The sequence below is a fragment of the Globicephala melas genome, chromosome X (genome assembly GCF_963455315.2).
Source record: "Globicephala melas chromosome X, mGloMel1.2, whole genome shotgun sequence".
In the NCBI taxonomy this organism is placed as follows: domain Eukaryota; kingdom Metazoa; phylum Chordata; class Mammalia; order Artiodactyla; family Delphinidae; genus Globicephala; species Globicephala melas.
In genome coordinates, this window is record NC_083335.1 from 68,937,054 (window position 1) to 68,963,602 (window position 26,549).

Below are 26,549 nucleotides of genomic sequence, written 5' to 3' on the forward strand. Positions count from 1 at the left end.
AAATCAAAAAGTACATATTTCTCTAAGTTACAAACATGGTGTGTATACACAATTTTGCAACCTTACTTGTCACTTGAAATTGTATCATTAATATTTCCCATATCATTGACTATTCTTCAAAACTAATATTTTAAATGATGATACAATAGTCTGTTCTTAAGGATACTCATTAATTAAGCAAATATTTATCAGCATCTAATATGAACAGACACCACTGTTCTAGGCACTTTTAAAAAAGAAAATAAAAAGGGCTGGGGGAGTCAATAAACCAGGCACCTGACTTGAGTCATTTACTTCAGATGAGGAACCTGTTTGGCTCTAAGTTCCCTGGCAAAAAAAGGCAATTTTCCAATAAAATGTAGTACCTAAGTTTACCTACATTCTATCTGATGAATTTGTGAATGAGCAATAGTGAACAACAGAATGGACAATGCTTTTTTTAAACGATGATTTTGTTAAAAACATAGCAGCCTAAAACTTGAATTTGAAATTCTGAACTACAATATCATTCTCAGTTGAGAACGTAAAAGGTGAATTGACAAGAATTTCCTTTTCTATCAATTGGAACAGCAAATGAGAAGAGCTCTGCAGAACACTGAAACCTCAAGGGTCATTTCACCCCACTTCCTATCTAATAAAGGAAATTCCTTTGATATTCTCTAAATTTCTTTCCAGTGCAAACATTCAATGAGTCTGAGTCCTTCCTAGGTCTTCTCTACCAGGCTAAACATTCCTAATTCCTTCAACAGTCCTTCTTCCATTGTCATGATCTTGATTTGTTTTCCAAATCTCTTCCTGCTGAAAGTTTGTCTGACTAAGAGCTTGAAAAGTACCTCATAGACAATGAAAACCAGTCCCAGAGATGCACAGGGCCTCATCTTAGAGTTGTATGATGGTTAACTCTCAGACCAGGGCTCTTAAATCTCAGAAAAATTTTGTGAGGTCTAAGTCACGGTCACATTTTTAAAAAAGAAAAAAAAAAAGCTAACTGTCCACTTGGCTATGTCTGGAAAATATCTTTCTTCCATTATTTACATACTCACTGATTCTACTTTGGGGCACTGTGTTTGACAGAAGGGAGATATAGAAGCAAAATGAGTCTTGGCCTTGTGGAGTATGCTGACAGTGTGTCATAGCGAGAGGCACAAGGGCAGGACAAACCAAGGCCTAAAAGCCTTCAGAGGGAGCATAGGTCACAGCAAGCTTGGGGAATCTATGGGGAGGTGTTAACTTTGAACTGGGCCTCCTCGATGACGGTTCAGATTTCAAAGACAGAGATGGGGAGAGGCCCTTCCGGCTAGAAGGAACAGCATGAGCAGAAGCTCGGAGGCAAGCAGCCCAGGGTGTGTACCGGGGTCAGCAGCACCCACGTTTGGCCTCACCGCAGGGCACTCGGGAGAGCGGTTGGCCAGGGCCTGCCTGTGGACAGCCTGGAGTCCAGCTAAGGAGTCTGGCATTCATTTAGGAGGCCTTGTGTGACCGACTTCATTGCCTCACTTTTTCTTTTTTTTTTGCTTTTTTTTTTTTTTAAATCATTACCAGGCTGGTGACGCAGTGGTTAAGACTCCACGCTCCCAATGCAGGGGGCCCGGGTTCGATCCCTGGTCAGGGAACTAGATTCCACACGCATGCTGCAACTAAGAGTTCCCGTGCCACGACTAAGAAGCCCATGTGCCGCAACTAAGGAGCCCACGTGCTGCAACTAACACCTGGTGCAACCAAATAAATTAAAAAAAAAATCATTACCAGGCTAAACTTTCACGTGGGAAGTAATCCAGTAAAAGAGAACAAGCCTGAGTAGTAAAGTCAAACCACCTTTCAAATGACATGTATTTCATGTAATAGGAAAAAGTATGCAAATTAGACCTTAATAAATTTTGAAAAAATATTGACTACCTACCTAAGATCTTTAAGAGGCATGCTAAACTGTGGCCTTCTAGCAATAACAGTCTCTCTTAGGAACAGCCTAGAAGCCTAAGGAAGTGACAGGGATTGGCACCTTGTTACAAATGCCTCTAGTCAGGCTTGATAAGAGGATCAAAGAACACCTTTCTCCACAACATGAATATATCCTCCTGCCCGCCCCTTTTTATCCTTAGGGCAAGCACTAAGGAAAGTCAAGGCAGTAACGTACCTCCCCTTTTAAATCAGACTGAACAACTGTCCTGGAGCCAAAATCCTACACATGCAGGGCCCAGATGACACAGCAACCAACCTTTTCAACCTCTGACTCAAACCAAGAGTGAGCAGAAAAAAAAAAGCAACACCTGTTTTCTCCGGACACCTAAAAAAAGACCATAATTAACTACTCCGTCACCTTGGTCCCATCTCATGTGTGTGAGCTTATTGACAAGATGGTGTGTTGGGAGACTAGAAGCCTCAGAAACTCCTTATCCTTCCTGGGTGTAAATATAAAGAATCTCATGGGGGCCTCCAAGTTAAGGACTGGTCAGGTCAGAAGGAAACACTATGTCGGGAAAGAACAAAGCTTATGGAAATATTACCATCCACAGCCTAAGATCACAGTGAGTGGTCTACATAGAAGATTATTGACGTCAACCCTGAATATGTTCTCCTTGGTTATGGCCATGTACCTCTGTGAAGCAAAGGAGAGCCAGATCTTGGGTTTTCCCACAACTTCTCAAACATCATGGCCAGGCCAGAAAATACTGATTTATCTTGAGAGCAGGGTAAAGAGCATGTCCCAGGTAAAATGTGGCACGTAAAAACAGAAAGTGGGCGATGAAGCCACCTTCTGGAGCCAAGTCACAGCAGCACGAAAAGCAGATGCTCACTTCCCAGGGTCTGCAGGTTGGAGTTCCCAAGCTAAGTTTCAGCGCGGCAGCTTTAAATGCCGCTGCCTGTCTTTCCTAAGGAGAAGGTGTTGTCAAAGGTCTTGAAAGATATGTTGTTTAAGTGGTGACCTTTCAAATAGTATCCCCTAAGAGCTGCCCACAGGGATGATGCACACGCTCCAGAGGACTTTGCCTAATCTTCCTTTCAGCTGGGACCTCACTGCCAAGTGGGAAAGCAGGAATATAATCAGCTCAAAGTAAACAGATTACCAGGCCCAAAGTCTCTGCAGTTCGGGTCCTAAAATTTAAAGTTTAGGGTCTGAAAGATTCAGAGAAATCATACGCATCTGGCCCAGACACCCTGGTGTCTTAGTGAACAGGAATGCAAAGAAAATGGCAAATACCGAGGAAACCGGTCAGGCAGGTTTCTCAAAGCAAAGTAAACAACAGCACTTCAGCACTACAGCCTCAAAGGCAAGTAGCTGCTTCCATGTACTCACCTAGTAGTGTGCCCACCTCTTTGCCTGTGGACCCAGCCATCTGTCTGGCCTGGGAGGCTCTGCCTGTCCCCTTGCGCCATCAGCAGCTCCTCTGAGGCCCAACCCAAGTTCCACCCTTCTCTGTGACCCTGCCCACTCCAAATTTCCTTCTTCCAAATTCATACTACGTATTTAGCAGTGATCTTTCTTTATATTTTCTGTTTATTGCTATTTAACTCTTGCAGTTTTCTAATCTTTCATATTATATCCCTTTGGGGAAAGCCCTTTGAGGACTGAGGCCACGTATGATGCTCGTGAATGGTGGATGAGACCAAGCTGGGGCAGGGAGCACAGAACACCCTCCCAGTTACTATCCTGCAGTGTTCTTCCACTGTATATCCCTCCCATACCAGTTGGGAGACATCGATTTCTTCCTTTGGTCAGTGTTATGGGCTGAATGTTTGGGTTCCCCCCTCCAAGTTCATTTGTTGAGGCCCTAACCCCCAATGTAATGGTAATTGGAGGTGGGGCCTTTGGAAGGCAATTAGGTTTAGATTAGGTCATGAGGGAGGGGCCCTCATCCTAACATTAGTCCTTTATGAGAAGAGGAGGAGACAGAGAGACCTGTTTCTCCTCAGAACACACCCAGGAAAGGCCACACGAGGACATAGCAAGAAGGTGGTCATCTACAAGCCAGGAAGGGGGGAGGGGGCTCACCATAACCTGAATTTGCCAGCACCTAGAACTTGGACTTCCCAGCCTCCAGAACTGTGAGGAATAAATGTCTATTGTTCAAGCACTCAGCCTATAGTATTTTGTTACAGCAGCCCAAGCTGCCTGAGACAGAAAGTACCAGATAAAGGGCACATATTACTTAAAAATTCAGCAGCCCCTCCCTTGCCTAGTCCATCTAAAGGATGCACAGAGAGCTGTAAATCGGCCCTTGACCTTAGTGCAAGAGTTAAAATTTCTCGCAGCTCCTGAAGAGCAACTCAAAAGTCCAAACTTGCGTACTCAGATAGACACAAGGTGGGTCATCACAGGAGGAGCAAGTGCAGCTGGCAGCAAGTCAGGAGTCCCTTGCACACCTTGAAGAAGGGAACATGGAGAACAGGGGAGGGCACTCTTCTCCTTAGTCTACCTCAGAGTCTCAGGCCTTAGAGAGCAATTATGAAGTTAGAGGGGCATTCACAGACCCACAGTGTGTGAATATTCAGGGTTCACAGCACCTGTTGGATCAGCTGAGGGGATTACAAGTCCAGGACTGGTGTCTGTATATGATCCAGCAACAGGCAGTTCCAGAATCACTGATACAGGAAACTATCCCATCCTCTGGTAGCCCTGAACACTACATAAATTGTGGTTGCTTTTTAAGATGCGGATTATCATCACTCCCAAATTCTGTCAGATAGTGAAGCCTGCCAATATTACCTCGCTGGCATCTTAATCCACTACTGAAACTCACTAATGAGCAAGACAAAGTTGGGCTCCCCCGAGCACCACCCTGGGCTAAGCACAGAGCAGTGTACAATTAATGTCTGCTTGTGAAGAAGAAGGAGCACCTTCCAGCCTTCTTTGATGACCAAGCCAATATTTCTGACATTTTTTTTGACATTGTTTCTTGAATCAGGACTACAGATGGGGCATGACTTCCTTCCTAGAGTGGGAAGAAAACTGGGATGGCAGATGGCCAGCCAGAAGGCCAGGACTCCCAAAATGCCTGATGCTGTCCTGTGACTGCAAAGAATGTAGCCAGGCTAGCCGGAACAGACTTTCAAAAGCTATTTCTACAAATGTACTATCAAGCCTCTTGGCAAGCTTTGGAGGATAAGGTCTTTTGTTCATTCATGAAATAAATAAATAAACTAAATACAAGTGTAGAACTTGGAGGTCTCTGGAACTCTAACCTACCCTGTGTCTTTTTACTACCTTCACATCAGAATGGCCTGAGTTAAACATCTAATCACCCTGACCCTGAGCAAAAGGCTCAAGAGAGGCATACTTTGTGGACTTTTCTAGTGTGGAAGGCAAATTAACCAGCAGAGCAAAGGCCCTAGACTGGGCAGAAAGAGGGGCTCTGTTCACCCTGCCTATACTATTTAAGAGGTGTTTCTATAGTATGGTGAAGGGTGGGGAAGGCCTTTCCATTAAGTCACTAGTGACTTTAAAACCAAGTTTCATTTTCCAAACACTGCTATCTTTCCTTCTTCCTCCTGCTCCCCGCTCCACAAATCCCATCTCCCCTGTGGTTAGTGCGGCTGCAGCTTCCTAAGGCTTCACCTGCTACAGCCTCGGTGCAGCTGCAAGAGGGTGTTATTTGCTTCAAAACAGCTTTGCAACCCCATGCACACGAGAGGAGGATAGAGATTCAGGGGAAGGGAAGGGAGGAGGAGCATGTCAGAAGGGGAAACAACAGCAAACAGAATTAGAGGTGAAATCCCACTGTAAAGGGTTCCTTCACTTTAACCATCTGCTGCGTAGTATCATCTGTGTGGATGGCAAGCTGCTGGAGGGCGGGAACCACGTCTACCGCTTCCTTGAATCTACCGCCACAACCACGCCCAATTTCTCAGGCCCATGCTTTACTGCTTTCCACGTGGCAGGAGCTAAAGTAAGTGTAATGTTCAGTTGTTCGAGTGAAACAGAAATAAATGTCTATTGTGACAAACAAGTGGTCATTCCTAAGCATTATGACTGCTTGTTAAAAACATACATTTCCCCAAACCTGGTGAATCTAAATCGATAGAAGAAGAGCCTGGGAATCTGTACTTTTACTAGCATGCCAGCTGATTCCTATCAGCAAGTTTGGGAAATGATGAGAGAGCTCTAGTCAGAGCCAGGTTCAAATTCCAGTTTTGGAACTTCTTAGCTGTCTAACTGGAATCTCAGTTTTCTCACCTGAAAAATAAGAATAATAATGCCTACTTCGTAGCATTATTAAAAGGATTTTAAAAGCAATTTAAAGAGAATGTTTAAATGTTTGTTCCCGTAAATGTTTGTTTAAAATGTTTGTTTGTTCCCCTTCATCCTGAAGACACTGGGAACTACTAAAAGCCTCTGAGCAGATCTTTAGCTTCAACCCGCTCTGCAACACTCAGACAAATGGCTGCCCAGCCTCTTTGGTAACACCTCCAGTGACAAAGAATAAAATTTACTATCTCCAGAAGCAGTTCATTCCACTTTCAGACAGTTTTAATCATAAGCTCTATCTTCCTTATGTTGAGTTGAGATCTGCCTTGGGTGACAGAACAAATCTAATCCCTCTTCCACATGATAGGGTGACACAATTAGTTTAGATAAGGAAAGTAAGGAGGATGAGTAGGTGTGGGGGTCCATTTGGAACACACTGCTTGTTTGAGGCACTGGGAGGGCAGCTCCAGTCACGTGTGCAACAAGTGGTTGATATGTGGGTCTGGAGTTCAGTAAAGAGATCAGAGTTGTCATTTACACAACAGGATTTGAAGCTGTGAACATAAATGACATTGCCATTTATGGGGCAGAGCTAATGAAACGTATAGAGGAATGGTCAGCAAGGTAGAAAGAGAGCCTTTAAAGAAGAAAGCCGGTAATACACAGAAACAAATATGAAGAGATCAGACCAATGGCAGAGAATCAGCGAAGCAGTCACTACTGACAGAGTTGGGCTTCTGCCCCTCTGGAGCCTTACAGAGTTGCTTGGAACCATACCACCATGCTGATAAGCAGATGCACACTTCCTTTCCTATTGAAAGAGAAGCAATTTGAAGCAATAGCAGCAGCAAGTACAGACGACTGCAATATTTCCAAGCCTGGATGCTAAGACCAGTTTCTCCAAATAAGGCTCCCATGCTCCTATCTTTGGGGGGAAACACTGCCTAGTACAGTCCCTCCTAGAGATTGATCACAGTAAAGAACCCTATTTTCCTCTGTTTAATCCTGCATTTGCCCAACTTACTGAACCACTGATTTTTCACACAATACTTAACATCTTGAGGAGCCAGTGTTTCCTGGCACATAATGTGGCAAATGTGGTGAGAAGAAGAGAAACAAGACAATAGTTTAAGGGACTATTGGTAATCAAGGGAATTTCTTTTCTTTCCTTATTAAGAATGGAAGAACCTTGAATATACTTAAATGCTGAACAAAAGGAAGCTACTGTAGAGTAAAAAAAGGCCAAAAACAGGCACAAAAAGCAATAGAGCGAGCCAGGCTTCAGGCTTTGGTAGAGGGTTAGCTTAGCGAAATACCTCAGCTCGCTAATCTAGCCATAAAATATTATTTCCCTTGATGAACTCTAGTGATTAAAAATGTTCACTATTCTAAACCATATTTACTTTCCTCTGAGGATACAGATATTATCTACATAAGGTTAAGGGCAGATGATATAAACTGTATAAACTGATTCACTAGAAACAGAGTGCAGTCTCCACCCTCCTCCCCAGAGTCAGATGGAATGCGTCCCTTGCCAGGACCAGAGAAGGGTGTTCCAGGTCTTCCAGGTTGAGAGCTGATGCCCCACTCCCCCTGCCCAGGCAGGGAGAGCTCTAGCACAGGATAGGCAGAGAGGGGAAATTTAGAAATAAAGCTCTCCAAAGAAACTGTCTTGCCTAAAGATCAGCTTCCCACACACACTGGAGTGCCACATCTGCGGGGGCTGGAAGCACGGGAATGGAACAATCCTGACCGAGTCACATAACTATTACCCTTTTGCGGGAGGCGACAGCATATTTCTGAGTCCCCCCATTGGCACCCCAGTGTCTAGGCTGCAGATCCAGAGCAAGGGCTTAGGGACAGAAAACAGGAGACTGAAAAGATCACCAGTGACTAGTCCAGCCTTCCTCCTGCTCTCCTCTCTTCACAACAAATGTGAAGAAAGCTGCTCTCAACACAGAGGGAGTAGAGCTGAGGGTTCATTTTAGAAAAGAACCATGAAGGGTTCTAGTGGGCTTGAGGCTCAAATCTGGGCTCCCTTGGCTCTTCTCCCTGCAGGAGGGTCAGGAACTAGCAACTGAGGAAAAAGAAAATCAAGCACCTGAGAGAAAAACTGCAATTAGCATTTATATCGGTTGGCTATGTCATCTCAAACCCCAAGGACAGAGTAGATGTCACGTTGCCAGGCAACTAGCAACTGTAGCCTCCCCTCCCCACCTTCCAGCTGGTATCAGAGGCCACTAGAAAAAGTTTAACCCAAGAGTCTGATACAAGCATTAAACACACACACACACACACACACACACACACACACACACACACACACACACACACACACACACACACACGGCTCAGAGGAGTAATCCTACCACCTCTTTCTCCGAGGATTTTACCCTTGGAGAGGTACAATATGCTTGCCCCAGACTGTTGGAGTTTTGCCAAGAAGCCCAAGCAGGAAGAAGGAAACTATCCCTAATTCTAGGAGGAGTCCATAGTGTTCATTTAGCAATCCAACTCTCTAAGAGGTTTGTACTTTGACCTGACAAAGTATTATAATGTGACTCAAGGGTCAAAAGCTCAGCCTTGGACAGTATCTCAGAACAGCTTTCAGCAGCAATACACTCAATGCTATATATCCATTCCACCCACCCTTCCTGTGGAAGATACACCATCCCATCCCATGTCCCATGATTCAGATACAGCAGACCAGTGCACAGGGAGTGAGGGAACACAATTAAAAAAAAAAAAACCCAGAAAGCAGCAACCTGTCAGTTCTTTGGTTTCTTAAAAGAGACCCTGTACCAGAACACAGTGATAGCTGATATGCTCGGATACAAATTCTGATGTCTATTATGCATATGTAGAAGGGGGGAATGCCAAGTTTCCCCTCAAATCACAGATTGCAAGCAAAGTACTTTGAACATTTGAGTGCTCTCTGAATGCTGAATAGCAACAATCACCCAACAGTCTTTTACAATTAGAGCAAACTGAAAATTTCCCATACTGAGTCATTCAGGAGCAAAAAGGAAGAAGCCAGCTCACAAAAGGGAGGAGATACTGACCATAAAGCACACAACCTGAGCATACAGTGCAAAGTGTTGTTTTAGTACTGGGAGTACACACTCCCTACCCCACTAGTTAAACAAGAAGGGCTGGGTTGGCACGGAACTCCCCTTGTGCAGCACAAGGCCTGGTGCTCAGAGGTGAGACTTACCTGACGTACAAGGACCTCTTCTCACTCGTTCGCAGGGACCCAGACCCAGAGCTCATACTGCTGTTCATCATTTGTTCTCGCAAGTCATGTATCTTCGATTCAAAGCGACTGTATTCTGTCAGAGAGACAAGGGAAAGGACAAGAAAAGAATGAACCCAAGGAGTTGCACCAAGCCTGTGTGCCAGCGGCCAAAGAGCCAGGAGGACCCTTGGCTTCAAAGCAGCCAGAGCCAGCCCAGTCAATCTTTGCTTTGATAAGCAAAGTACCTCCTCAATGCACAGAAAGATTTCTCTCCACCCCCAGACTAGTAGAATGAAAGAATACACCTGAAAAAGGAGTAACATTTGGACATATCGAATGGAAAAACTCACTGATCCTTAAAAAAAATAACAACTGGAAAGAGGTTCCAGTGCAGCCTTCATTAATCTTTAGAGCAGGCACTAAGGCCCAAGGAGAGCAGATGGGAAAAGAGACTTTCCCGAAAAGTGGATTGCAGAGAACAGATGGCCCTGAGATGCAGGGTGGTGGGGCAGCGAAGGACCTGAGGCCATTATATCACTGTTAGGCAAAGATGATCTGTTTCTAGATGACTTGTTTTTTTGAGGGGGGACATTGGAATGCAGTACAAAGGTAAAAACAAACCTCACAATCAGAAGAGAAGATCACAAAGCTCTCCTGAATTATTTCCCTTTTAACAAACAGGGTCTTTGGCTTCAGTAACAATTGAACATTACAATAGAAATTCTCCCAAACCCAGAAGTCTGCTGACATCTTTCTCCTCCAAAACCATCTAGCCAGGGGGGTCATAAGTCCATGCCCAACTTTGTAGCCCACTGACACCATTACAACGGTCTGAAAAAGTCTCATCATTCTGAAAAGGTGACTACAGGTTTACACCCAATGTAAGAAAACCTGACATAGGAAAATTAACTCTATCCATACAATTATTATAAAAGGCTTTTTACAGGGCTACTTTGCTGTGACACTCTCCTAGCACATTTTATATATGATGTTCACATTTACCACAAACACACACACACACCCCCCGCACATTTTTCAGGTCTATAATTGCCAGTCTATAATTGCCACATAAAATGGGATATATCTAAGGCACAGACTGTGAAAACGGTAGAAAACAGGCATACTTCATTATGACAAGCTGATTTTAAAGGAAGTCACAATTTATACTGGGGGTTGAAGGTTGGGGAACTGCTTTAAAAAACAAACACATTTCCAGGAAAAAAGAATTCCACAAAAGCATTTTCATGCACCACAGAGGGCTGGCAAGAAGCATCCCCATCTAGGCTGTAAGACTCTACAGGCAGAAAACAAAACACCTGTTCTAACACCTGACACTCCCCTTCCCTCAGCAAAGCAACCTGACCTTCAGCTGGGTATAAAGGGAAACAGTAAAAAGCCTAAACAGGAGGGAATAGGGTTCTAACTCATACAAATATCCTCTTCTCAACAAAGTTTCTTTTTGTTCACTCTGGTACCAATGAAGCCAACTGGTTAAACTCATGTGCTCTTTCATTCAGCACGCACTGGTGTTATGGTGATTTGTCCTCATTACTTACTCCTGTCCCTGAAATCCTGCAGGAAGCAGTTAAGTCACTGACTCACCCATTAAATGTTGGGGAAAGAAAAAAAGAGAGACAGCAGCTGGACAATGTCCCTATTCTGAGGGTTAGAAGGCAACACATCAATATCAATGAGGCTTCCCAATCTAAAGGTAGAAGGTGGTGACCGATCTGTCATGGCAGCCCTGGATGGCCCAAGCGCGCAGTAGCAGGGCTATCTACCTCTAGAGCCGCCCAGGCGCGGGTCCCGCCCCAAGGCTCAGCCCTCCAGCCCAGCCCTCTCCAGTTGGCTCCTTTCTGGCCCTCCTCCCCACTCACCGGCTAAAAGGAGACTGGGTGAGACAAAGAGATTTCTGACCAAGCAACCCCTTCTTGAGCAAGATAAGTAAAAGGCAGAAATATGCGTTGAACACAGAAAAAAAAAAAAAGAAAAAAAAACCCCACCACCCAATCTATCCTTAAGCCATATTCCCCCTCTCCCAACTTGTTTATATATTCTCTTCTTTGGAATTGGCTTGCCCACTGAACTCCAACTTAGCAGCCGGTCATGGCAGTTGCTTAGTAACTACATTTCTTAAATAACCCTTTAAAAACAACCGCCAAACCACCATTTCCTCAAAGCTCCTAATCCAAGGTTGATAACGCTGGGCCAGAGAGCCCACTTAAAATAGACTATAGAAAGAGAACAAGGCTATTGCTTTAAGGAAGCCACTTTCTGTTTTCTATGTGCTACTAAGCTTTCAAGCCTATTAAATAGTGTTTTATTCACTTTTTCCCCATTCAGATGATCCCCTTAGAGTTCTAGCTGCTCATCGGTCTCTGCCTTTTATTTGTAGAGTTATCTAATGTCCAGTAGGCACAAAGTAGGCTCCGAATAAATGATTGTTGGGTAAACGAGGAGCAGATTAAAAAACTCTGCCCAAGTCGATGCTTCTGTTCTCAAACTAATAAAACTAATGGTTTATTTAACTCATGGCTGCCAGCTTCACTGAGGGCTTGGAAAAGTAGTTAAGAAGTATTCCCATTTGCTTTTGTTCCCAAGGTTAATTGTTGGGAGCAATTGGAGTATATGTTTTTTAAACACCTTTTTGAGATGTTAATAACCCACAGTGGGCATCTGATTAACAAACTTTGTTTATAACAAAGAAAAAAATAATTCTAACAAAAAGCTGTTTAGAATAGTCTTTAGATAGTACCTCATCTTAATATTAGAGGCCTCATTTTCCAAGGACAAAAGCTTCACCTAAAAAGCATCTGAATTCTAAGACCTTACAATTTGCCAAGGTCCCTCTTTTCCCCTTCCACTCATAACAAAGCCGTTGCTGAAAGGCATCTCCTAGGCCTAAGTCTTTGCCTAAGAAGCCCACCAGACCAGCCTCTTTAATCCAAAAGGCCTACTTCTAACAGGTTATTTTAAAGAAACACTTATTACTAAAATCTCAAGTCTACTGAACTGTGTTATATTCATTTTTTTCCCATTCATATGAACCCAACCATTTGTGATCCACAAAGATATCCACAGTGAGTCAGTCACTGCTCCCTCATTCTCTTTACTAATCACAGAGAGAAAAGGGAGTGGGGTAGGGGACAATCAGACATCATTCCCCAAAACAGGATTTCTCACTGACCATCTGGGGTGCCTCTGAAAGATCAGGATTTGGGACCCTACCCCCTGATACACTGACTCAGAACCTACTGAGTGGGCCAAGCAATCTGTATTTTTAACAAGCATCAAGGTAATTCCGATGCCAAATAAAATTTGAAGCTGCTGGTCTTGATTACAGAATTGAGTTTTGTTTTGTTTTGTTAGTTCAGGGAAAAGATAAGGTAAGTATCCTGCAGCCTGTCTCAAAAGGAAGTTAGGACAAGAGGGTTGGAAAGCTCTCCAAAAAAAAAAAAAAAAAAAATTGGCAATACAACTGCAAATTCCACGGGAAAGGAAAGTGCTAAAGAAGCCTCTGTCCAATATATACACTACCAAACGTAAAATAGATAGCTAGTGGGAAGCAGCCGCATAGCACAGGGAGATCAGCTCGGTGCTTTGTGACCACCTAGAGGGGTGGGATAGGGAGGGTAGGAGGGAGGGAGACGCAAGAGGGAAGAGATATAGGAACATATGTATATGTATAACTGATTCACTTTGTTATAAAGCAGAAACTAACACACCATTGTAAAGCAATTATACTCCAATAAAGATGTTTAAAAAGAAAAAAGAGGGCTTCCGTGGTGGCGCAGTGGTTGAGAGTCCGCCTGCCGATGCAGGGGACACGGGTTCGTGCCCCAGTCCGGGAGGATCCCACATGCCGCAGAGCGGCTGGGCCCGTGAGCCATGGCCGCTGAGCCTGCGCGTCCGGAGTCTGTGCTCCGCAACGGGAGACGCCACAACAGTGAGAGGCCCACATACCGCAAAAAAAGAAAAAAAGAAAAAAAAGAAACCTCTGTCCAATGTGCCTGCAAAGAAATCTAATGAGTTTACACTTTTTTAAATTATAAAAGTAGCACAGGATTTTTTAAAATCTTTAACTTTTTTCTTTGGACATTCCTGTATCATTTCCCCATCGCACTACCCAGAAGTAACCAGTTAGGATTTTTAGTATTTATCCTTCCAGACTTACTACCATGTATATATCGTTTATATACATACACTCACAACTCACATAGATTCACATGCTTTTTTCATTCTGATATATAATGGAAACCTATTCATGTCAGTACACAGTGATCTACCTCGTCCTTTATAATAGCTGCACAGTATTGCATATTATGGACAGACCATAATTTATTCAGTCATATCCCAACAGACATACATTTAAATTGTTTATAATTTTTTATATTACAATCAATGCTGCTCTGTATATTTGTATGAGCATTTCGATAGCATAGATTCCTAGAAGTGAAAATGCAGGGTCAAATTACATGCACATGAAAAAATTTGATTGGCACTACCAAAATGAACCCCAATATTCTGAAACCTTCATGACTGGAAGTGAGGATAAACTGCTAGTCTAAAGCTTCCAGCAGCTCTTCTGTTCCTGAAGAAGTAGAGGCAGAATTTACCTTTAAGGACAGATTGATCTTTTTGTTTGGGGGAAAAAACTCTAATAAGCCTTTTGGTTATGAAAAAGTAAAGCCAAGACTGCATTCTGGAATAGACAAAGAGGAACCTCAAATGTTCTCTGCATAATCACAGAAAAGGTCCTCCTGTGTGTGGAGCTGCTGATTCAAAGGGCTTGTCCTACCACCTATATGATACTTTATCTACCTCTAGAAATATCTACCTCTAGACTTGACCACTCTGCCTCCTCCTTAGTAATTTCATGCCAAACCTCCCTGGTACAGTAAATGACAGCCCCCTTCCTCCTGTGCACAACCAGAGTTTCCTCAGTGTTTTGCTGATGTTCTTCCTAACTGCTTCCTCAATCCATCTTTCTTTCTAACTTCCATTGTCATTGCCTTTTCCTTTTCTCATGATTATTTTTATCTCTTGCCTGGATTTAGGTCACACTGTGTTATCTCCTCTCTGGACCACTGCTGTGTTGCTCTAGCTGGTGGTCTGCCCCCAGGCTCTCCAAACTCCAATCCAGCTTAAGATTCTTATTTGAAAAGCCTTCCTAAAACGCCAACTTGTAGCCCTCTGTCCAGGTATTTTTAATAACTCAACAGCAACTACAGAACTTTAATATCTCAACTAAAATTTCAAAGACTGCTAAAACCATCATCTTGTCACTCTCAGCCGATCTATTCCATGTTTTATTAGACAGATCCCCTTTTGATCTAACCTGCCTGGAACTCTTGAACACAATTTGTTCATTCCTACCTATTATTCCCTTGTCCTGAAATTTTCCTCCCTGCCTGACACTGAACATCCTTTATGTCCTTCACCACGCAGAAGTTTTATTCATTCATTTATTTATTCAAATATTAACTAAATGTCTACAGTGTGCCAGGCATTATGAGAGCTGATGGGGATATAATGGTAATCAAACAGTTCCTAGAAATTACAATAATGAAAAAAACAACTATTTAATTACAATTTTAATTACGATTGTGACAACTGCTATGAAGAAAATGCTACAAGACGAACAGGGTGACCCAATCTACTGAGTGGGGGATGGGAGGTTAACAAAGGTTTCCATGAGGATGCGACATTTTAGCTGAGACTTTAAGGATGAAGAGTTAGCCCGTGGAAAAGGGGTAAAGAAAGCATTCCAGACAGAAGGAACAGCATATGTGAGGGTACAAAATATCTGGATCACAGGGAAGTAAGGGAATACTGGCAGGAGATCAGACTTGTAAGGTAGACAGAGGTCAGATTATACATGACCTTGTGGACTACAGTAAAGATTTCTGCTTTCATCCTAAGAGTAACAGAAAGAAGTCACTGAAAGATTTTAAGTAAAGGAATGACATGAACATGCTTGTATGTGTATCACTATGGCTATTGTGGGGAGAATAAGTGTGGTGCCTCACATGTAGATTTAAGTTTCTTGACAGCAGAGGACCATGCTTTCTCTTTCTGTCTAGGCCCTACAGCCCCTAGGAGGGCCTGCTTTACAGCATCCAAACCAGCTAGCCCCCTAGCCTCTGCTCAAATATATCCAATGTTGGGAAGCTCTGTATTCCTTAATTATTAGACAACACTATTCAAGAGAAAATTCTTGGATTGAGGGCCATCTCTTTTGCTAGCTGGTCCTACTTTGGTGTCTAAAACAGTATAAAACATGATGGATTCTCTTCTGCATAACTGTATGAAGGAACAGTTTAAAGAAAATCAAAGAGCTGGGAAAGCCTGGAGCAGGTTCCAAGACTACTGAATAAGACTGAAGAGAAGGTAGAGTGTGAACAGGGGAAGGAGAAGTGATGGAAGGTTAGGGGGCCAGATTATAAGAGTTTGAGATAGGACTTTTCTTACTAGGCTTTGGGAACCACTGTTAAGTGTTTAAATAGGAAAGTGATACAATTAGAACTCGGTTTTGGGGAAGATTATTCTGAGAACATAATACAGAAGGGAAAACAGCGACAAAGATAACAGAGACCTGTTCTACTAGTATAGACAATGACTTCAAAGGCTTGACATAGTGTGGGGGCAACTGAGGACAGAAAGAAGAGGCAAGAATCAGGAAATATGCTGGAGCTAGAGGAGAGAAAATCTGACATCTGACTGGATGTAGGGTGAGAAAGGATCAAAGGCAGCTTCTGAATTTCTTCCTGAAAGACCAGGAAAAGGTGGGATAATATCAGCCATAATAGAAACTGGCCATCATGTACTCCAAGTAAGTTCTCTATTCTCCAGGCTAAATATTGTTACTTCCTTAACCATTCTTCATCTAACGTGGTTTCCAGGCCCTCCACTACCTCTCCCTTTTTAAAATCTAGTGCCCAGAACTTGTGGTGATGTCATTTTCTTTACAAAACTGTAAGCTCCTTGATGTGGTTTTTGTTTCCTTCTCAAAGTTTAGCGTGGCAATCTGCACCCTTGTTGAGTCAACGATCTTTACTGAACGTGCTAACTCACTATAAAGATCCAACAGGACAAACCTAGACACTGTAATTCTCAAATTCTGACTCCTCAGGAACTAATGTAAGAAAAAAGAATACAAAACTTTCTCCTTCCACTGACCCCAAAATGGTAAAAACTGAACAACAAAACCACAAACCACTTCTGCAAAACACTAACATATCAGAGGTTTCAAGACCTACTTAATAGCCTAATAAAGCATCAAAGAGGACTGAAACTACAATATTCACTAATATGAAATGGACACATAACCAAGCCTCCAAATCCATCTCCCCTATAAGACTTTGATCTCAAATGCATCTACGTTCCTAATGACAGAAAAACTGTCTTCTCAGGATAAAAAATGACATCTGTCAGTAATTTGGAAAAGCAGAAAGGGGCTCAGTTTCTCAACCCATAGAAGACTTATGTGGTTCTATTTGATTATGGGTAGGAAAATGTTGTAGAGACAGGAGACAATGGGAAGCAAAAAAGGGTACTTACTCTGCATGAAGCACTGACTACCTATGGTTTGAATGAAGATATAAAAGGTAAATGCTCCAAAATAAAATAAAAACCATGCCTACCAAATTTGGAAGTGACAATGAAGCTGGGGAGACAACTGGATGACAGACTTCAGACACACAGATTGTGACAGGTAGGAACAATGGAAAGACGGGAATACAAATAGAATGCAAAGGAGAAATGTAACTTCCTGACCTTGAGTCCCCACACAAATACTGAGTAGGGAAGACAGGGCTGAAGAACAGCATGTGTCTTGGTTGGCTATCAACACAAAACAAGGCAATAGCTGCCCAAAGGCTCGTTTGTTCCTATGGAAGTGAAGGTGTTCCAATCTCAAACTCATACAGCCCTCATTTGCCATTGCTGAGCTGCCCTGAGCTCAGAGGAATCACCCGTTGTGCAAATGTACAGAACTCGTGAGAGTCACAGATTTTGATGAGTATGAATTGTGTTTTTGGTTTCTACAGTTGCCTTTGGAGTGCAAACCCTCAGGATTTGTATGAATTACAAGCATCTGTCCCAACAACATAGCTCATGTTTTCAAAAGAAATGGATGGAGCCAAAAAAAAAAAAAAAAAAATAAGCCCATCAAGAAGATACCTGTCAGTGTGGTGATAAGTACATGAATCGTCAAACAGCACAACATTTCTTGGAATCACAAACTTGTCTCTATAAAATAATATGAAGCCTATTACTTGGGTTAGTTTCTAATTATGGGGCCTACTATTTAAAGAATCTGACACCTCTAACGGAAGTCGCAGACCCGGACCGGAGCAGCTCGGAGGCGGTGAATAATAGCTCTTCAAGTCTGCAGTAAAAAATGGCCTCCAATAAAACTACATTGCAAAAAATGGGAAAGAAACAGAATGGAGAGAGTAAAAAAGTCGAAGAGGCAGAACCTGAAGAATTTGTGGTAGAAAAAGTACCGGACCGACGTGTAGTGAATGGGAAGGTGGAATATTTCCTGAAGCGGAAGGGATTTACAGATGCAGACAATACTTGGGAACCCGAAGGAAATTTAGATTGTCCAGAGCTAATTGAAGCATTTCTTAATTCTCAAAAAGCTGGTAAAGAAAAAAATGGAACAAAAAGAAAATCTTTATCTGACAGTGAATCTGATGATAGCAAATCAAAGAAGAAAAGAGATGCTGCTGATAAACCAAGAGGTTTTTGCCAGAGGTCTCAACCCAGAGCGAATAATTGGTGCCACAGACAGCAGTGGAGAATTCATGTTTCTCAGGAAATTCAGATGAGGCGGACTTGGTGCTGGCAAAAGAGGCAAATATGAAGTGTCCTCAAATTGTAATTGCGTGTGTGTGTGTGTGTGTGTGTGTGTGTTTTGTGGTACACGGGCCTCTCACTGTTGTGGCCTCTCCCGTTGCAGAGCACAGGCTCTGGACGCGCAGGCTCAGCGGCCGTGGCTCACGGGCCCAGCCGCTCCGTGGCATGTGGGATCTTCCCGGACCAGGGCACAAACCCGTGTCCCCTGCATCGGCAGGCGGACTCTCAACCACTGCGCCACCAGGGAGGCCCTGTGGTTTTTATTTGTAATTGTTTTTTATGAAGAGAGACTAACTTGGCATTCTTGTCCAGAAGATGAAGCTCAATAATTGTCTGCATTGCTTTTTATATATTTTTTTATCAAAAATCTGGGTCTTGATTTTTTTGATTTATTAGTGTGAAGAAATAACTACACTCTAATGAAAATCAAGTTTGATATGTTCGTTTTGAAGTAGTACTGGGGAAGTTGTTGGGTTTTGGGGGGTTTTGTTTTTGTTTTTGTTTTGCATCTGTAGCACTGGTTACTTTGAACAAATAAAAGCTTTCTGTAGTTGCTTCCTTTAGCAGAAAAGAACGTTTGATACCACGGTATATTACTTCCTCTGCATTAGAGAACAGCTTTTCTAAATGTGCGGGGAAAATCTCCATAGTCATTACTCAATCAGAATTTAGAATTTGCATTTAACTCACATATGCCTAAGGACCATTCTGGGTTTTTTGTATGTGTATACATATGTAAATGGTTTGGGGGTTTTCTGGTTATTGTTTAAACACATTTACCAAAACAAAAACAGCCTTTCACAACCATGGATAAGCCCATGTTTCTGGGATTCTATCATTTTGAGCAATATAAGAAATCACTTCAACTTAAATTGAAAATTTAAGTCTTAACCTTTCAAATTAAATAATTTTGTAATTAATTAGACAAATTACTGTAAACAATTTAAATTGGATAATTTTTTAAAGCAGCCCTACCAGAATCTGCATCCATATCTACCATCATATAAATGCAGTTTTATATGTAAAAACCCCTGAAAGGAAAATTTTATCTCTGTCAACCCAAATGAAAAAACTAGAAAAATTCTGGTATGTGTTAATTAGCCAAGCAAGACTTAGTTAAATGGACATTTAAAGCTTCTTTTTGGCAAACCATTCTTTTATAAGAAGTTGAAATCCCTGTGCTGTATTTACTGAAAGACTGTGATACATGGAATGTCTCAGACTTGTTAATGGAAACCTAATCAGATGGTTAGAGATGCTGGCAATTTAGGATCTGCAGGAATAAATGAGTGAACCAACTTTACTAATCTAAACTTGACCTGCATGTTTTTTCAAACTTTACCCCAACCCATTCCTTACATGTAGGCTCAATCTTCTCAGTATTTGGGGTTACTGGTTCAGCAGAAGCCAGGAAAAACAATAACTTTGTAGTAATCAGAATGTTATTCAACTGTATATTGTTTACTTTATTGTAAATACTGGTGAACAGTGGTCAATAAAGTTTTATATTAAAAAAAAAAAGAATCTGACACCTCTAAAACTAGACAATTTCTCAGTTCCCTTCTAATTTTGACATAATTATGATTTTAGAACCAAATCAATGAGGGCCATAAGAAATCAAACCTAGGACTAGTCTAATAAAAAATTTTAATATGATCTACAAGCAGGAAATCTTCACATCTGCAAATAATCCTAAACTCTTTGGGTCAAAAAAATACCAATTTAAGGAGTATAAATTGCAATAAAAAGAATTTAAGGCTATATGAGAGGGCAGAAAAGTTGCAAACAGACCTCCATATGGGCAAATGCTGCTTGAAGAAAAATAATTGCAGCTCTACTTTTAGAACAATGGGCTCGGAACTATGACTAACCCAGAACAGAAACTTCAGTGTCATTGTATTCTGGTCCCTGCACTGTCACAATGTGCTTCCTCACCCATACACACACATTACCAGGGTCCTGATACTGGGAATAAAACAGAAAACAAGACAAGCCATATCAGCATGCCATAAAAAAAATCCAGATTATCCCTACTGACTGGATGTTTCTGTCCCCTAAAGAGCTTAGTGATTATGCAGGAAGGGCCACTGAGCAAAAGTGCTATACTATATAAATGTGCCATGACATTCAGCCACCTGGTCTGAAACGAGTAGAATGAAAAATGCTTTGATCTCGCATCAAGCTAAGAAAAAGTTTTTCATAGGACCTGGCCATTGGTTCTCCTCACCCTGTTCTAGATCACCCAACAGATCAGGGTAAAAGCTTCAAATAGGGCCTTTTCTCTAATTCAAAAGAATTTCATATAGTATATTCAAATGCAAGATTAACAAAGCCTTTAGCTCCTTTAACCCATAAGTCAAAGTCTATGTAAGAACCACCCCAAGACAAAACACCTCATCTAGAAAACATGAGAATGAATACCTTGCCCTGAAGGTAGCAGGTACTCTTGTTCACAACAATCTTTTCCACTTAACAGAAATGCTGCAACACAGTGACTGAAACACACAACATTTTATGACTAAGCTTGCTAACTTGAGATAATATAACTGATTTCTATGTTTTGTTTTGTTTTGTTTTTTATTTTTTTTGGCCGCAGCCAGCGGCTTTCCCCCCACCAGGGATCGAACCTGGGCCCCCTGCAGTGGAAGCACAGAAGCGTAACCACTGGACCACCAGGGAATTCCCTGATTTCTATGTTTTACTATGTCAATTGAGAATCTAGATTCAAATGTTCTTCACAGTAGTCACTCCAATAGGATCACGAATTCTCTCACAATAGTTATCGGGGTATCAACTGAATCTCTTTTGGGTCAAGTTTCTGTGGAAGGAACCCAGAAACTGCGACCTAGAGAAAGACCCTTCTGGTTATTTGTCAGAACATCTGTGGTCATTTTTCATATTTTACTCTGATAATCCCAGAGTAAAATATTACAGAACAGAATTAAGAAACCCCAAATCCAAATTATGAGCATGTGTGTGTGGTTGTGTGTGTGTGTGTGTAATAAAGGTGGCACTTCAAAACAGCACGAAAATGATGGATTATCTAATAAATGGTACCAAGGTATTCCTTAAATATTTGGAGCAAAAATAAGGTAGTGTCCTATCTTACCTCATAAATAAAGTCCAGGCAGGTTAAAGTTTTAAATGCAAAAAGAAAAACATTAAATAACTACAATAAAACAAAGGCAGACATTTATTTTATCTCAGGGTAGGAAAGGCCCTTCCAAACCTAGGGGCAGAGGTGAAATACACAAAAGAAAACACTGATAGACTTGACTACATAAAAACAAAACATCTGTACATCAAAATAAAATAAAATAATAAAGCAAAATGGGGAAAACCGCTGCAATATATATGACAAAGAACTAATATTCTAACTACTTTAAAGCTTTTACGTATCAGTAAGAACTAATGAACATACGTCAACAGGGAAATGGGGAAAGGGTATGAACAGGCAATCCACACACAAAAAAAGAAAATGATGAACAAACAAACACACACACAAATGTTCAATTCTATTATGAAAAAGAAATACAAATTAAGATATGAATTAAGTAACATTTTTACCTATCCAATTTGCAGAGCTTTTTAAAAAATAATACTCCATGTTAGCAAGGTTGGTGGAGGTGGAGAAATATACCAAAATATATCAAAAGTCTTAAACATGTTCATATCCTTTGGCCCAATAATTCCACTCCGAAGAATTCATTCTGAAGGCACAATCACAGATTCACAAAAAGCCTCATACAAGGATATCCATCAAAGTGTTATTTATAAGATCAAAAAATTGCAAACAACCTACAAGTCCTCCAATAAGGGAATGATTACATGAATTATGGCACACACATGATGGAATATTGTTTAATTATTAAAAACCATTTTAATAAAATATGCATGATGCCAAGTTAAAAGAATGGATATAAGACTGCTTAAATACAATGATCCGAGTCTTGAAAGAGATACATACATACTATATGATATATAAAAGTTTGGAGGGAAATATACACAAACACGAGGTTATTTCTGGAGGTAGTTTTACAGGTGATTTGAACTTTTTTTACTTTGTATTTTGTTATGTTCCAATTTTCTACAAATCTGAATGTAATATTTATATATCCAGGAAAAATATAATTTTAAAAATTATATATTTTAAAATTATATATATTATAATATAAAATAATTTGAGGGGGATGGGGAGGCAGACTGAAAAAGACAGGCCCAAGGATGAAGCCAGGACACACGTGCACTAGAAATTCCCCTCCTCACTGCTCTTGACTCCTTCATCATTTTCCTCTGGGACGGATCACCCAACCAGTTGCAGACAAATCCACTTAAATGTATTATCACTATTATCACCTTGCCATCTTATCCAAGAGTAGACCAAAGAAGCCCTGCCAATGCATTGCTAAAATCTAGATATACCACATTTACCCTATTTCCTTGGTCTACCAGTCCAGTAACCCTGTCCATCAAGGCAATTTGGCAGTCTGACATGATTCGTTTGACTTTAGTGAACCAATACTGGTTCCAGTGCTCACCACTTCTTTTTTCTGAGTGTTTATAAAACAACTCTTGGGCTTCCCTGGTGGTGCAGTGGTTGAGAATATGCCTGCCGACGCAGGGGACACGGGTTCAAGCCCTGGTCTGGGAAGATCCCACATGCCGCGGAGCAACTGGCCCGTGAGCCACAACCACAAGCCTGCGTGTCTGGAGCCTGTGCTCTGCAACAAGAGAGCCCACGACAGTGAGAGGCCCGCGCACCGCGATGAAGAGTGGCCCCCGCTTGCCGCAACTAGAGAAAGCCCTCGCACAGAAACAAAAACCCAACACAGCCAAAAATAAAAATAGATAAATTAAAAGAAGGCTCAACATTTAAAAAAAAAAAAACTCTTAATAATCTAGTTTGGAATTTAACCCAAGATTTACAAAATTCTCTTTCTCCTTTTTGAAAATCTGAAGGACACATGTGTATCCAGATCCCCAATGCACATATTTATACAAAATGTGTTAATTTCATCAAGTTGAAAAATCCCCAAATCTCTAGGGTCTTTGTTTTTTTAAGATATCTAAATTCAGTGAAAAGTGGTGAAAAGTAAACAAAGATCTATTTCAAGAGGATGAAAGCCTTATCACAGGAAAGAAGAGGGGAAGACAAGACCTTTATTAAAATAAGACTGTTATTAACTCAAGACTGTGATTCGGGCTTCCCTGGTGGTGCAGTGGTTGGGGGTCCGCCTGCCGATGCAGGGGACACGGGTTCGTGCCCCGGTCTGGGAAGATCCCACATGCCGCGGAGCGGCTGGGCCCGTGAGCCATGGCCGCTGAGCCTGCGCGTCCAGGGCCTGTGCTCCGCAACGGGAGAGGCCACAGCAGTGAGAGGCCCGCGTACCGCAAAAAAAACCAACCAACCAAACAAACAAACAAAATCTCAAGACTGTGATTCAACAACAGTCTAGGTACAAACAGGAACTTGTGAATTGAATTCACAACTCACTTAAACTTATCTAACACAGGATTTGAGTTAGAAGAAACATGTGAGATCATTTTGCACAGTCCCCTCATTTTACAGATCAGAAAACTGGGGCCCATGGGGACTTCCCTGGTGGCACAGTGGCTGAGAATCCACCTGCCAATGCAGGGGACAAGGGTTCAAGCCCTGGTCCGGGAAGACCCCACATGCCGCGGAGCAACTAAGCCTGTGCACCACAACTACTGAAGCCCATGCTCCGTAACAAGGGAAGCCACTGCAATGAGAAGCCCATGCACCACAACGAAGAGTAGCCCCCCCCCCCGCTGCAACTAGAGAAAGCCCGCGTGCAGCAATGAAAACCCAACACACCCAAAAATAAAATATAATAAAATAATTTTTTAAAAAAACCAATAAAACAATTACCCTATTGTGGAATATAAGTCTAAATCTTCAAACAAACAAAGCAACAGTGTAAATACCAGGGTCAAGATTTCAACAAGCAGTACATTAAATTAAAAAGAAATCCTAAAAAGCTATAAATAAATAAGAAATAATTCATTCTCTATATCATTCTAATCACTCTACCCCATCAGAAGAATCGATGTTTTACAGACACCAAAGCTCCTAGGATTTTGCCTCAAACCATGTAACAAGGACAAGAAAGCACCTGTCTAGCTAGGTTCAGAATTCTTTGCCAACTCTAGCTACCATGTCCTTAGGCTACATGGAAGACAAAAAAGCACAGTGCACACGAGTACACACACACACACACACACACACACACACACACACACACACACACACACACACACACACACACACACCTGTATATAAAGTTCAGCCCCAGGAGGCAAAACTGAAAGGAAAGCTAACATATTTCTCTCTTCTAAGTCTGCAAAACTTAAAAGGGTGCAGCCACTTTGGGAAAGTCTGGCAGTTCCTCAAAAATGTTCAATGTTGTTACCTTATGACCCAGCAATTCCACTCCTAGGCATATATACCCAAAAGAATTGGGTATATATTTGACCGCACAAAAACCTCCCGTGAGGTTCATAGCAGCAGTATTCACAGTAGTTGAAAGGTGGAAACAACTCAAAAGTCCATCAACAGAAGAATGGATAAACAACTTATGGTATAACCATAGGATGGAATATCATTTAGCCTTAAAAAGGAATGAAGTGTTACATGCTACAACATGATGAACCTTGAAAGCACTATGCTGAAAGAAAGAAGACAGACACAAAAGACTACATGTTGTATGATTCCATTTATATGAACCAGCCAGAAAAGGACACTTTACAGAAACAGAAAGTAGATCAGTGGTTGCCTTGGGCGAGGGAAGGCGAGGGGAGGAGTTTGGGGGAAATGGGAAGTGACTGCTAATGGGACAGGACTTCTTTTTGGGGTGAGGAAAATGTTCTAAAATTGACTGTTGCACCACTCTGAACATTCTAGAAACCACTGAGTTGTACACTTTAAATGGGTGAATTGTATGGTATGTGAATAAGCTGGAGGGTTTTCTGTTTTTTTTTTTAAGGTGGGCCCTATCATTTTTATCAGGTCAGCATTCCTAGATAAAATTATCCATACCCACGCCCTCCAGCACACAGTGATAAGAGTGGAAAGGTAGTCCCTTATCCTCCTGGTTCCCTCTAATCACCTGAGTAATAACAGTTGGCTTGCTCGGGTCTCAAGTCAATTTATAAACAACGTGAGAATCAGGGGACTAAGCAAAGCAAAACAATAAGCACAAGAAAAGATGCTCAACATCATTAGCCATTCGGTAAATGCAAATGAGAAGCACAATGAGGACTTCCCTGGTGGTGCAGTGGTTAACAGTCCGCCTGCCAATGCAGGGGACACGGGTTTGAGCCCTGGTCCGGGAAGACTCCTCATGCCGCTGAGCAGCTAGGCCCGTGTGCCACAACTACTGAGCCTGCATTCTAGAGCCTGCGAGCCACAATTACTGAAGCCCGCGTGCCTAGGGCCCATGCTCCACAACAAGGGAAGCCACCGCAACAAGAGAAGTCCGCGCACCGCAACGAAGAGTAGCCCCCACTTGGCGTAACTAGAGAAAGCCTGCGTGCAGCAACGAAGACCCGATGCAGCCAAAAGTAAATAAATAAAAATTTTAAAAAAAGAAAGAAAAGAAAATCACAATGAGATATCACTTCACACCCACCAGAATGGCTAGAATCAAAAAAACTGATATTAATAAGGGTTGGCAAGGATGTGGAGAAACTGTAACCTTCACACTGCTGGTGGGAATGTGAAATGGTGCAGCCACAATGGAAAACAGCCTGGCCATTCCTCAAAAGGTTAAACATAGAGTTGCCATATGATCCAGTAGGTATATATAACCAAGAGAAATAAAAACACATGCCCATGCAGAAAACTGCATACAGATGTTCAAAGATAGCATTCATAATAGCCAAAAGAGTGGAAATAACCCAAATGCCCATCAACTCATGAATGGATAAACAAAATGTGATATATTCATATAATAGAATAGTATTCAGTCCTGAAAAGAAATAAAGTACTGATACATGCTACAACACAGATGAACCTTGAAAACACTATGTCAAGTGAGAGTAGCCAGTCATAAAAGACCATATATGAATCCATTTATACAAAATGTCCAGAACAGGCAAATCCATAGAAGCAGGAAGTAGATTAGTAGCACTGAGGGGGATGGGGAGGTTGGTGGGGCAGTGGGGTGGGGAGAGGCTGGGGGGACAGCTAAAGGATTTTTCTTTTTGAGGTGGTGAAATGTTCTAAAATTGACTGCTGTGATGGTT

At 41.8% G+C, this 26,549-nt stretch overlaps 1 protein-coding gene and 1 pseudogene across 7 annotated transcripts in view; one reads left to right on the forward strand and one right to left on the reverse strand.

The window, feature by feature from the left end:
* DLG3 (discs large MAGUK scaffold protein 3) overlaps positions 1–26,549 on the reverse strand; it is a 61,846-nt gene that overhangs the window by 15,745 nt on the left and 19,552 nt on the right. For all 7 annotated transcript variants that reach the window (XM_070044756.1, XM_060293051.1, XM_070044755.1 and 4 more), the window contains one exon: positions 9,399–9,513. In XM_070044756.1, the coding sequence (XP_069900857.1) occupies positions 9,399–9,513 (115 nt within the window). The remainder of the gene's footprint in view (positions 1–9,398; positions 9,514–26,549) is intronic.
* LOC115849364 (chromobox protein homolog 3-like) lies at positions 17,775–18,610 on the forward strand (annotated as a pseudogene).